The sequence below is a fragment of the Canis lupus genome, chromosome 32, assembly GCF_003254725.2.
Source record: "Canis lupus dingo isolate Sandy chromosome 32, ASM325472v2, whole genome shotgun sequence".
Classification (NCBI taxonomy): Eukaryota; Metazoa; Chordata; class Mammalia; order Carnivora; family Canidae; genus Canis; species Canis lupus.
In genome coordinates, this window is record NC_064274.1 from 9422244 (window position 1) to 9436359 (window position 14116).

Here is a 14116-nt window from a genome sequence, read left to right on the forward strand (position 1 = left end):
CCCTTCTGCCTCTCTCTACCTATTAGTGTGTGCATACACACATATGTACATTCTCTCTCTCTCTCTGAAAAAATAAAAATAAATTTAAAATATAGTAAATTGAGACTTCTTAGGAAGCGTTCAATTTCATGATTTTAACTATGTATGGAGTAAGAGATGTCAAATCTGTTATCTTTAAGCATCCACAAAAACTGCTTGAATGCTAAAAACTTACACTTTTCAGATTACTCTAAATTTTTCCCTGAATGACCTTTAATGTTTTAACAGTACTTGTTCTCCATGGCTGATAAGTATTATCACGTGGAGATGTTTCAAAAGCCTAAGAAAAGGAATCAAATTGAAGGGAGCAGCAGGGAAAAAATGTGTTAGAAAAATGCTTTTTCTCTCTGGTTGCAGATGAGAAACAACTCCATCCTGCTCCCCCACGAACCCAGTTCCACCCTAAGGGGAGGGTTCTAAGGATTTCAGGCCAGACCTAGAGTATGAAGTTGACCACTGCCACTGGACACATCAGGATGATGTCATTACACTAGGGAAGGCAATAAGAACTAAACAAAACCAGAGCATCTTAATTTACTTTATTCACCTCTGTGTAATGGTGACCCATGTTTCCAAAATTTTCTTCAATGCATTTGAACTTCAATGCACGTTTCTTTTCTATACATGCTTCTGAACGAGGGTCTCAAAATCCAAGAGAAGAAAAGAAAGTATTGAGACCAAGTGTGTTGTTAGTTCTTGCTGTGGAATTCCATCCAGGCAGACGCTAGTTGCATTGTTCAAAACATGAAATACTTAATGGGGCAGTATAATAATTTGAAGAAAGTGCCAAAAACTGTTTTCATTTTTATTATTTCTGACCTGAGAGATAATTGAAAGCTTAATGCAATTGTTTCTTTCTTTCCTTCCCTCCTTCCCTCCTTCCTTCCTTCCTTCCTTCCTTCCTTCCTTCCTTCCTTCCTTCTTCCTTCCTTCCTTCCTTCCTTCCTTCTTTCCTTCCTGTCTTCCATCTTTCATTTTAAAATAATTCTGACTGGTTGTTCATCTTTCTTCATTCAGAAATAAAATGGGTTTGGGAATGAGAGAAAACAGCCTTTATTTTGCTATATGTTGTATTTGTCATTATCAGCTTCCCAATAGACCCACTATTTTTATTTCACTTCCTCTTCAGCTAAATATGATGCCATGAGAACATGTGGGTTGTGGTGAGTGCCAAAATATATATTGTAGGCAAAAGTAGCAAGGAAATGAACACCAAATAGCTGAAGGTCCCTGGCCTTCTTTTATGTGGGTCGACTGGTAGTTTAGAATGCTGTGTTTTAGTTTTTTCATTCAGAATTGAACTTGAAAAATTGAGATTAAAGTATTGTTTTTAATTAATTTTTTTATTCCCCCCCCCCATCATTTATTTTGACTTACTACTAACTTAGTCAGGGGCCCAGTTACATTTCTGTCTTTAATAAAAATACCCAAGACAACATAATTCTATCCGCAAGACTTCCGAATGTATCCTTTTTTTCCTAAGGCTGGATTTGGGAAGAAGGAGAAGGCTGGTTTTATGAAGGCATTTTGGAAGGTGCACTTCACAGATGGGAATATTACAAGCAGGGGCAAGGTATAATTAGACACTGGCATCCTCAGAAAATATTTTGAAAATAGGGAAAACAGAGATGGAAGGCAGGAATAGAGGGTATGGTATGAATTAGCTTGCACATACAATTTTAGAGTTTCTTTTATAGCTGGGAATGCCACTTTAAAACAGACGTCATGTAGGGCTGCAGTTCAGTCTCTGCTGCTGGCTTTCCAATAAAATTGGTGGAAAGAACCTGGCATTTTATTAACATCCTCAGACCCAGGAGACTGAAAATTATGAGTCTTCTATACTCCAAACTACAGCTGAAAAAATGTCTTTCCTGCTATGCTTAATGGTCAGAGATTACCTTGCTTTCTTGTGGGCGTTCCTCAGGGTCTAGTAATTTAAGCAAATTAAAATACAATAATGCATTGAGTGTATGTTGAAAAACAGAGAGGTATTCTGCTACAGAGAGAGTTGTCAATTTGAAGACCGAAAGAACCAATTTTTTTAAAAAAAGAACTATTGGTACATATTAACAATTTTTTCCTTGTATCCTGCGACAGTTTTATCATTTAAAAACTCAAAATGTGTTTTTCTAAAAAAAAAATTTTAAGATTTTATTTATCTACTTGACAAAGAGAACAAGCAGGGGGAGTGGCAGAGGCAGACTCCCCACTGAGCTGGGAGCCCCATGATGTGGGGCTCAATCCCAGGACCCTGAGATCATGACCTGAGCTGAAGGCAGACACTTCACCTGCTGAGCCACCCTGGCACCCCGTTTTTTCAAAACATTTCTGCACTCTTTATGATAAAGTTAACTTGTCTAATAAACACCCTCAAGAAGTTCTCTTGGTAATTTGCATTCTTGCCTTCCCTACCCCCACTATTTAAAATCCAAATGTTATTTCCTTTCTCTTTCTGAGAAAGTTGTAAGTAAACAAATTGACTCTGAATATGGGACTCCAGGCCATGCTGTGACCTTGACTGTCATTTGAGCTCCACCACTCACCAGTCTGTCCCCTCTGAGGGCTGTTTCATTTCCTCTACGAAATGGGAACAATAGTGACTAACTTGTAGATTACTATGAAGATTAACTAAGACACCACCCATGAACTTCGCAGCCCTGTGTATCTCCAGACAGGCCCTCACATTGTCGGTTCCTTCCGGTTCCCACTCATCTCCCCTCCCAGATCCCCCTACCCCACAACCACCTAATCTCTAAATAACTCATACATAATTGTGGACCATCAGCATGAATGCCCAGAAGCATTTGTTCCTGAATGAATTTAGCAGTGAGTCTGGCCTGGCACCCCCCAGCCTTTCCCCTTCTTTGATCCCTTTGGACACCTCCCCCGGCCTGAACAGTTGAGTCCACCAGGACACCAGGTGAACTGTGAAACCAGCCATCACGTGAGGATTTTCTCTCGGAGTTTCAGCAGGTCCCGTTCTGCCTCAAAGACCAGATGGAGCTCATGTTACTCACAATTAACTGACTCTGGACATATGGTCGCTGCCATCAAGACCCACCACAAGTAAGACAGCAGTTCAATAAAATCTTGAACTCTATTTTTAGACCACTTGAAACAAACACTTTCCCATGAAGCCCAAGAAATCCTCCTTGAGGACACAGAGAGTCATTCCCCAGTCCCAGGCCTAATGGGAGATTGAAAGGAGCAAAATGCAGAAAGTCCATGTTTTCCCAGTGCTCTACGATTTACAAAGCACTTGCTCCTGCTCGTTCTTCCATTTCACCCTGACATCATCCCAGGAGGTAGACAAAGCAAACGGTGGAAACAGATCCCCATTTTATAGATTACAAAACCGATGTCTCGGAGGTTCAATGAGTTGCTGGCTTGCATGCCTATGGCTGGTGAACGGTGGTGGTTGGAGACAGACGGAAGAGGAAAGTGGTAAAGGAGAATTATATTCTGTTAATGCAATCAACCTAAACTTCAGTAAATATTTATTTACCTCTAAGAAAAAATACACAGGCGAGATAATGTTTCAAAATGTGCTTGCAAGCTTAAAATTGTTCCTTCTCCACTTCTGATAGGAAAACCAAAATATGAGAAATAGACACCCAGAGAGACTCTCCAGGGAAACATTTATAAACATGTTTGTATCTGTCTATAACATATACATACAGAATAATTATATTTTAGGAAAGAAAAACCTACTTGAAACCTCTCCAAATTAAAATGTGCATATGTCAAGACTAATCTTGAAAAAGATGGTAGGAATTTTTATGAGAAATTTTAATTGATTCTGCCAATCAGCTCTGAATGTGTACATCTTTACCATCTTTTTTCACATGGGGCTGTTTGCATAATTGTAGTAGGTGTGCAAAAAGCAAGACTTCCCCAAAATGAATTTGTTTATGGACCAGAAATGATTTTGCCCTGTACAGAATTATTTTATTTTGACTTTGGAAAATAATTTTCTAAGACCCCTCTTTAAGCCTTGTTACCGGGAAAGGATATGCAACAACTTTTTGGCCTGAGAAGTATGCCTGGGCAATTTAGAATGGCTGCACTAAAATCTGTATGTGTGTGTGTGCACGCGCGCGTGCATGTGCGTGTGCATGTGTGTGTGTGTGTGTGTTTGAGAGAGTGAGAGCGATTAGGGTTTGCAGAGTACTGCTGGGTTAGCAGATTGGCTCAGTGCCAATGGGGGATTTTCAGATTTACTGCTTCTCCGACTATTGTTGCAGCTCTGATTTATGGACTTCAGAATCTCTTGAAAGGCAAAGTGTCTGGAGTTTGGGGTCTTCCCTTGGTGGTCCCTCCAATTCCCGTATATTCTTTTGGCCCGTGTTCACCTTGTGGCGACCTTGCAGGACTCAGCGTTTTCACCTGAGCTCAGTAGCTGGGGAGCCCACTAGCGCTGGGGAGAGGGCAGTGGTTTCCATTCCTGGGTGATGGAGTCATGGGAGAAACTGCAGCGACCCAACGGAGGGGAGACTAGGGCCAGAGCCGGCTCCAATGTGCTGTAAGCGGCTCAGGACAGCGCAGCTGCTCTGTCTCCCAGCCTGCAAGTGCTGCCTGCATTTGCCACTGACCACTGAAGTGTATGTTTGTGCAAGGTGAGAGCTGGGTGCTTTCTCGTTAATTTGGAGACAAATTGCCAGGTACTGCTGTTTATTGGGTTTGATAATTTGGGGGATATTTAGATCACCTCGAAGCTAGGACCTAGACTGCGTGTGGTTGTGTTTATACCCTTGCTTTCTATCCCTATATAGTCAGTTCTCCACAGTGTCCAAATTGTGGCAACAGATTGGACATAGTGCTGTTCTTACACTGAAATGTGATCAGTTTGGTGCCGTTTTCTTGGCTTTTTTCATTAATTGCTGCTGCCAAGTGATCTAGCGGTTCATACACAGAATTCTCGTGCTGATCTGAGCATGTGAAAAATGCTTCAGACATAAATCTGAATTGCTATTTTTGGAGTTCTTGCGGTGGTGTATTTTTTGCTTTATCCACATTTTAGTAGTTGAAACTTTGCAGTGAGCAGAGTGCCTTGGGCTCTGATCTGGTGATAAAAGTAACGTGGGAGTTTCTGGGGTTTTGCTTGTCAGAATGAAAACTTTTGCTTGGCCATTCGTGTGTGTGTGTGTGTGTGTGTGTGCATATGTGTGCACATGTGCGATTAAAAAAAATGCTTGAGAACCAAGAGAAACCCAAATAATACTGTGCTATATTTTAATGTACATATAATTAACCGAGCCAGCTTATAAGGCTTTCATTATCAGCATATTTGAATTTTTGAACTTTACGTTTTGAGTACACAGGGACAGTACAGCTATAGTGTACACTTGTGAAGGCATGCGGGGACATGGAGTGTGTACTCACTAGGAATACAAAGGAATTCAAAATGCGCTCTGGGTAAGCTGACAGGCCTTAATCTTGCACTTGTTTTGTATGTTAGCTACTTAACTGAACCTATACAAAATATAAAGGAGATGTTCTGTATTGTTGTATCTAAATAAATACTCAGATTGGTATTTATGAAACACATGCTCTAGAAAAGGGAAACATGGGAATTTGGCATTGTATAAATAGAATAACAAAAAAAATTCAAAAAGCTATAAAATTTTACGAGGAAAGAAAAGATAACGCATTTAGATAAGGAATAATTATGAGGGGATACTGAAAAGTACATCAGCTGCTCACATTTTTATGTCTAGTGAAAGAACAATAGCATATTTAAGGAAATTCAGAGTCAGCAGAAATGAATCCAAGAGCAAAAGTTCTTAGTAAAACATGTTGTCAACCTGTCTCTGAATGTACTCATCTGTCTTAATTCGCTTGAGTTCTGTTGCCAAGCTTGATAAAGTTAGAATTAAAAAAAAAAAATAAATGCAAATTTAAACATTTTATGTGATTGGTTTCCATTTGGATAGATTCTTTGAAACTAATAAAGCATAGTAAGTTATATTAAAACACAATGAATATTAAAGTTGTGCAAAACACTTTGCTTACTAATACACACTCTCAAAATCATTTGTCCCACTTTTGCATTATGTCAGTTAGGATTCTAAACTAGAACGTCACCTGTTGTTACACGCACATGGACTGCTGAGTTCTTTGGATGCTCTCGTCAGTTTCTTGCTTTCAGACTGTGTTGGACACTGTGGGATGGTGAGCAGAAAACACCTAACACTGTCACACTTCCTATGTGAGTTAAGAGCAGCGATAGTTTCATTTGACAGATATGGAATTTGAAGTGTACGAAGGTTGATGACTGGCCTTTCCATATTAGAGCCTACACTACCCTGGCTTTTCCACTGCCATAATCTAAAATTTGACTACTTCTTTAGGAGTTTAACATGACTTAATTTCTGAATATATGTGATGGAGGGCTTCTTGTCACTGGTTTGTAAAGATGACAGTACCTGCATCTCGATGATGATTACAGTCCAATGTGTTCAAATGTGGTGTCCATGTGTACACATGATCATCTTCCATGCAAAAAGACTAGAAACTTCATCATCTATTTGATGAAACATAATCAATCTAAGCAGCCAAAAAAGAAGCCTTAAATATTGTCTGCATTTATTCTTTGGATAACTAGCTTGCTGCAATATGAAAAGAGATTTAAAAGGTTTAGAGATTATAGGTACTGACCTCAAAGCCCATGCCAGTCTGTCAAGCACATTTACTTCTTTTTTCTTTAGAGAGAGAGAGAGAGAGTAGTGAGCATGGGTGTGTGTGTGTGTGTGTGTGTGTGTGTGTGTGTGATGGTAGTAGGGTAGTAGAGGGCGAAAGAGAGAATCCGAAGCAGTCCCTACACCCAGCATAGAGCCCGACTCAGGCCTCGATCTCACAACCCTGAGATCATGCATGACCTGAGCTGAAACCAAGAGCCGGACCTTCAGACGATTGAGCCACCCAGGTGCCCCTGAAACACATTTACTTCTTTAAAAAACTTAAATTTAGGAACGGCTGGGTGGCTCAGCGGTTGGGCACTTGCCTTTGGCTCCGGTTATGATCCCGGGATCCGGAATCGAGCCCCGCATCAGGCTGTCTGCATGGAACCTGCTTCTCCCCCTACCTATGTCTTTGCCTCTCTCTCTCTCTCTGTCTGTGTCCCTCATGAATAAATAAATAGATCATTAAAAACTATATAAAATATAAAAAACTTAAATTTAGCTTAGTAAGTTCTTGTTTTTTCTCTTCCTTCTTTCAGCTTTATACTTTATTCTAGACTTTAAAATTACAAAGTCTTTAATCACTGAAACTTCTTCCTTTAGACCTACACTCAATCTCCTCACCTGGGGCAAGAAAGAAATTATGATTTATCTCTGGGACTGGGGAAAGACTCACCTCCCCTGAGATCAAAAGATTACTGCCCATTCTGAGCAGGAAAATGAGGTGGTTGTTGGGAACGAATGGCTACCAGGCAGGGAATGTGCCTGGCATTTCAGCTATTCTTACCCATCGAGTCTGTAACTAGTTTCTACCCATCTAGTCTGTAACTAGGCTTGGAAACCTTTATCAACTATTTTTTACATGTGCCAACATAGTTACACTTTCACAAAGATTCTTGGTAAATTGAGATTAAATGGGATTTGTCGTACATGGGGTTTACTTAAAGTGGTATCAGTAGTTTTTCTAATGTCTCTTTACCTTCCCATTAAGGTGATTAAGTTCTATTCCGCCTATTAACTCCTCCCCAGGTAGTGTACATTCAGATGAAGTTATGGGCACTCACACAACTTGTAACTCTTACTTCCAGATTCCTTAGTGTAAGCCTGCATTATTTGGGGACAAAAAAAACTTGGAAAGAAGGGTTTGTGTTATGATTATTCCTCTGATATAATTATCCTCTGAGGCCACAAAATATCCTGACAGTCACCGAGCTCCTTAGTGGGCCACTAGACTTTGTGATCCTGGCAGCTTGAGTAAGAGCATATGGCAAGTGATTCTCCATTGGAGAGAGAGACAATAAACATTGTCTACAATCTGCTTAAGATAATCTCATTATTTGTCTTGAATCCAGTGATCTACAAAGGAAACAGAATACGTACAGTCTGGTTATTAGAAAATGGATTCAAATTGTGACTGCCTGTCATCCTTGGTCACCATAGGAAATACCCTCCAAAGTAACTCATCTCAAGTACATATTTTACAAGCCATGGAATTTCTGCTTTTTAAAAATCTTTAAATTATTTCTGCCAGGGCAGACTTCACATCTGATTCTAATGTCTACCAGATTCCCTCTATTAACTACTCTCTACCATAAACCCCAAGTAATTTTTTAGTGCTAATAACCGGTTAAACTCATCAAATTCTAATAGCCAAATGATTCTCATCAATATGTAGTTCAAATAATCACTTTTAAGCAGCGTATTTACAACTTCCAAATATTTCTAATGGCCAAGAAGCCATCAACAGGAAATCATTGCAAAGTTTCCTATGATAAACATATTAAGTTTTTGTTTTTTAAAAGATTTCATTTATTTATGAGAGACACAGAGAGAGAGAGAGAGAGGCAGAGACACAGGCACAGGGAGAAGCAGGCTCCATGCAGGGAGCCTGATGTGGGACTCGATCCCGGGACTCCAGGATCATGCCTTTTGTTTGTTTGTTTGTTTGTTTGTTTGTTTTGTTTGTTGTTTGGTTTGGTTTCCGGGATCATGCCTTGAGCCAAAGGCAGTAACCACTGAGCCACCCAGGTGTCCCCTTATGACAGATATATTGGATCTTAAGGGAATGTTCAAGATTCTACTCCAACATAACAAAATAAATAAAAAAAAAAAACTTTTATATGCTCTCTTCTGATAGGATACTTTAAAGGTCAACCTGGCTTGAATATTTTGATGCTAAATTATAAAACACTGGAGGAAGTCTCTTCCCTATTCTCTTGTAGAATGGGGCTTCGCTGGACTGATAACTCTTTTTTTCTTTTTTTTTGGACTGATAACTCTTAAAAGAGCACGTCAGTGTGTTGAGAGGTATTATTTTGTATCTATAAGAACTATCTCGTTTTCTTTATAAGTTTATGAAAGAACTATGTTTTTTTAAAAAATTTTAAAGTTAAACATCTTTTTTTAAAAAAGATATTATTTAATTATTCATGAGAGACACAGAAAGGCAGAGACATAGGCAGAGGGAGAAGCAGGTTCCTCGAGGCAGCCCAATGTGGGACTCAATCCCAGGACTCCGGGACCACACCCTGAGCGGAAGGCAGATGCTCAACTGCTGAGCCACCCAGGCATCCCAAGATCTATGCTTTTAAATGCAGGTTTTATTATTATTTATGTATAGTGAGACCAATAGATCAGGAGATGATTGTCATTGAAAGGATAGATAGTTTGTGATTCACAGTTCCCAAGAGGAGGAGGTGTAGCATGCCACAGGATGGGGGCAAGGGGCACTTGGGGAAGCACCAGGCAAGGCAGGGTAGGCAGGTTTGGAATTGACTAGTTTGAATATTTTCAGCAGACTTTGGGGTATTAGGGACTATCTCTAGTTGTCTGGGTACCTGGCCCTGACAGGTGGTTAGGGTGGATGGATAGTGCCCCAGAGGGACAGCCTTGTGAGAGCCAATAAAGGGGTTGGGATCTGGACTCTGGATTGGTTTATTTGCATATGAAAGGTATGTGCCTAGGTAAGCCTTTTTTTCCTATCTTTAGAAATTAGCTAAGCATGGGAAGGGCAATCTCTCCAGGGTCAGCAGGACACCAGATGTCAAAGCATCAGAAATATAGAAAATAAAAAGGCAGGCGTGACTAATACAACTTAATTCCTCCCAAGCAAGAATAGATCACTTAATATCATTTTGCCAGGTATGGTGTTTACCTGGTTAGTCCACTGCAGACAACAATCTCTTGACATCAAATGCTCCCTATGGATTCAGGCAACCCTCCTAGTGAATTCCAGAGATGTTTTTGTTTCACTGTGTTTGTTTTTTAAATTTCGTGCTTTAAAACAACAAAAGGGTTGAAAATAACGGAATCCTCTTTACTGAATAAGTACATTTTACTTGTCAGACACAGCTATATCTTATTTGATTTAGAGACTAACAATTAATGCTTCCATATTAGGGTTCTGGTAAAACTTTTTTTTTTTTTTTTAACACTAGAACCATTAAAAGAACTTTGTCTTTGCAATATTCACCATTCACCTTTGGCTGGGATCATCTTCTGGCACAAAATAGTTAATAAAAATTGTTAAATGAACAATTAAATGTTTAAATCAACTAAACTTATCAGCAGAATGTTCTTCACATCCCTTAAAAAACCGTTTAGACTGCTTCCAGTCTGATTTTCATGATAATGAAATTCAGAAAAAAAGGAGTAAATAGTTGATTATTTCGTTCAAACAAAATCTGAATCTCCTATCATTTAAAAACATCTGTAACAAAACATGCCCGTATAAGCAAATATAAAATGTGACGTGGAACATGCATAAACTAAGTAACAATTCAGGTTCAATCGAACTGGCAAATGTAATGCCTGATGTCCCTGTTCCTCAAGTCATCAGCAATGTACAAAGGGATCAAAGAACTTTTAATAGTTGAGTAGGATAATTAATTTATCAAATTAGAATAGATATAGTGTGCTAAAAATAGTCCATAATCAAGGAAGGACAAACCTCAGAATTATGGCATTTCCCCCTTGCACTATTTCTCCTTTCCATTTTTAAACATTTAAGAAAGAAGAAAGCATGTGTATGGTGTTTTCAGTGAAATTGATTTAAAAAAAAAAAAAACTCCCTATTTAATTTCTCCATTCTAGTTAATGGGATTCCTCACAGGAATTTAGTGTGAAATAAATATGGACTTCAAAACAGTGGGGAAGGATGAGTGAATTGACAAATATTGGTGCAACTAGATAGCCATTTAGGAAAAATATGTTTATCCTTTTACCCCCAAATAAATTCTAGATGACCCAAAGATTTAGATGCAGAATATGAAGCATTACGTATGGTGCAGAAGGCTTTGGTGTGCTCACTTGCCCAGAGTAGATGCTGTACCGACCAAGTCATTAAGCAGCTGTAAGCAGGAGTAGAAAGGGCATCCTGTCCCTTGGGACCATCATGGTCATTACTTGGCAAAAGGGAGGCGTCAACATGGTCCTTTCTCTGTACCATCTGCCCCCCCATCCTCTGTCATTCAGGTGCCCCCGTTTCTGAGGTGAAAGAAAGCAAAGGTAAAAATATAAACCTGGGGATGCCTGGATGGCTCAGCGGTTTAGCGCCTGTGTTCTGCCCAGGGCATGATCCTGCAGTTCCAGGATTGAGTCCCATGTTGGGCTCCCGGCATGGAGCCTGCTTCTCCCTTTGCCTGAGTCTGTGCCACTTTCTCTCTCTCTCTCTCTCTGTCTCTTGTCTCTCATGAATAAATAAATAAAATCCTTTTAACAAAAAAAGAGAAATGTAAATCTGATTTCTTTTTTTATTCCTGAGCTGATGTATTATGTTTTATCCTGGAGGCAGACAAGTGTTAGGAAAAAACTGTAGACTGATTTCTTACTCTCAGTTCTCCTGACTCCCAAATCTGGCATTTGATCCCAAAGTAGCATCACTTTCTCTGGTATCTGCAGGTTTCTGGGATTTATGATTTCCATTGGTGTGACAAGGGAATGACACACCGTCAGCTGTGTGCTGGCCCTTCGGAGTTGTTATCAGAGTAGACGGAACTGATTGAAGGGGTGCGTGCTTGGTGGGAAGCAGGAGGGCTTCTGCTGGAAAGCTTTCTCATTAGGGCCTGTCGATTCTTTCCCCCTTTTCACTTCCTGTTCCTCTAGTTTATTTATTTACCCTGTAATTCCTCCCTTTCCATGACCTCTCATACCGCCTCACACCATCCTCTGACCTGGATAAAAGAAACACTTATGTCATTCACGCTAGGTTTCTCAGTCTGGCAGGCTATTTGGAGCGATGTGCACTGTTCCTTTGCAACAGATTAAGGCAAATCCACAGCACTTCAGAAGCCTGAAGGCATTGAAAATTCACAGAAGACTACTTAGTTATATTTGGAACTTCTACTTTGTGGATATGTATTGGTTAAGAAATCTAGAAAAATTTTTAAGTATTTTTTTTTGGTTTATTTTTAATAGAAACTTGGAAGGTTTCTAAAACAGTCATATTGAATTTAGTCAAGAGACTGAGAATGAAGGCCAAATGTGTCTAGCTAAAATCTAAAAGTAGGGCATATAAAGTTCACGGGCAGTCACAGGAAGGTGATTTTAATTACCAGGAATAGTTTATATGTGTTAATAACATAGGCACTGGGGCGGTTGGAACGGTTTTGAAATCCATGAACAAGTTGTTTGACCATGGGAAACTTATTCAGCCTTTTAAGTCTCCATCATCTGCACTATTAATATAAATCACATATTTTGAGGTTAAAATGATAAACTATATATGTGGATTTGTCGATAGTAGAGGAAGTCATCAAAAAGCTGATCAGTATAGATTGTAAATGGAGATATTTCAGCAAGTAGGACTGCCATGACTTTGTGGAGAAGGGAGTTTTTTCTAAATTAGGGAGAAGGATAAAATTGGAAGAGTTTATCCAGGAAAAAATAATGAGATAAAACAGGGCAAAACTGATTATCACAAAAAAGGGGATCTGATAGTCATTGCATGTAGCCTCCTTCCATGGAGACTGACACAGTAAGTTACTCATAGGGCACACTTATTTATGTTTGATGACTGAACAGTTAAAGGGATGAATGAGACAGAAACAATAATGGTGGAGCGAAATGGACAGTTGTATGAAAGAATATTTTGAAACATCTCTGAGATGTTCTATCTGAAGAACACTGTGTGTCAGATCTATCTATAATACTCAAACAAATGAGCCAACAAACCAAGAGCAGGTATGTTTGTTACATAGTATGTGCTTTATCACCGTGGAAAGAATGAGAAACCAGTGTTCTTTGAACACGCAAAGGAATGACACACCTGTCAAATCAGAGAGAAAGCAACCTATGAAGTCAGCATGGTGTCTGATAGAAGTCAAAAGGTGAACCCAGAGCCCAAACTGGAAAGACCATTAATCTTAAAGAAATGTTAAAATGAGTTGAGGACCTCAACAAGAAGAGCATTTAGCATTTGCTGAGGGGCAAAGATTTATCATTCCTTGCTTTGCTTTACTTAGTTTCCCCAGACCCTGCCCATTAAATGTCAATAACTCTCTCTCCATTATTGTGAAAACTTATACACTCCTATGTTTTTCCAAATTCCCCTCAAAATAGCATTACCACCCCAGTTGGGAACCAAGAGTATAAAAAATAAGATGAATTTTATTCAGAAGCGGCCAAGTATCAGAATTGAGAACTTCACATTCTTGACTTTCAAGGATCTTGGAAGCATGTTTTGTTTGCTTGTTTTTGTTTTACTATTTTAAAGTAAAAGCCAAGGTCTGTAATGCCTTGTAGTAATTTGCTGAGGAATCTGAATCTTGGTTGTTATAAAACTGATTTGTATGCACCCATCACTTAGCTAGTGAGTGAGATTAGCTTGCCTCCTGCTTGCCTACAGCTTTGCATTTAAGTCTATGTGGGCTGTTTTTCTACTTGTATTCCTTGCCAGCTTAATAACTCTCACAATACGGTTTTCAAAACAAACAAACAAACAAACAAACAGACTTTGTTTCATTGTGCAAAATGCCTCTGAAAAGAAAGGCAATGAGAGGGCTGCTAATGAAGTGCAAAGGATGCGAAGAGGTAGAATTAAGTGGGAATTCATAGACAAGAGTGGTTTTGGATAAATTATGGAGTTCTGCTTTGGCAGTACTGGTGACCTTCGTCAAAATGAGTTCACCATATGTGCTATAAAACACAGCAGTAACAATAAAAAAGTGATTTGTAAAATTGTTTTAGTGCCTTTATAATCGACTGTAGGTCTCTGTTTACAGAAGTACTAAGGGGCCACTCCACGTTTTTAGTTACGTTGCATTTTCTGAAGAACATTATATGTTATAGAAGTATTTGAGAATTTCAAGATTTCACAAAAATCTCAGTATGTGTTCCTTGAGAGTGTTCAGAGTCCAGTTTGTTGGTTCCTAAGAGGATGAAACAATAGATACTATGAA

The 14116-nt window shown here is 39.2% G+C and overlaps 1 protein-coding gene across 6 annotated transcripts in view; it reads left to right on the forward strand.

Annotated features, from left to right (window-relative positions):
- ARHGAP24 (Rho GTPase activating protein 24) overlaps window positions 1-14116 on the forward strand; it is a 734422-nt gene that overhangs the window by 562503 nt on the left and 157803 nt on the right. Inside the window, exon 1 of one of the 6 annotated variants that reach the window (XM_025425639.3) lies at window positions 4496-4655. The exons of 4 other annotated variants lie outside the window; for them this stretch is intronic. In XM_025425639.3, coding sequence (XP_025281424.1) covers window positions 4643-4655 — 13 coding nt within the window. In that variant the 5' untranslated portion in view covers window positions 4496-4642. Of the gene's footprint in view, window positions 1-4495; window positions 4701-14116 lie in introns of those variants that run through there. One more of the 6 variants, XM_025425653.3, reaches the window with a different exon arrangement.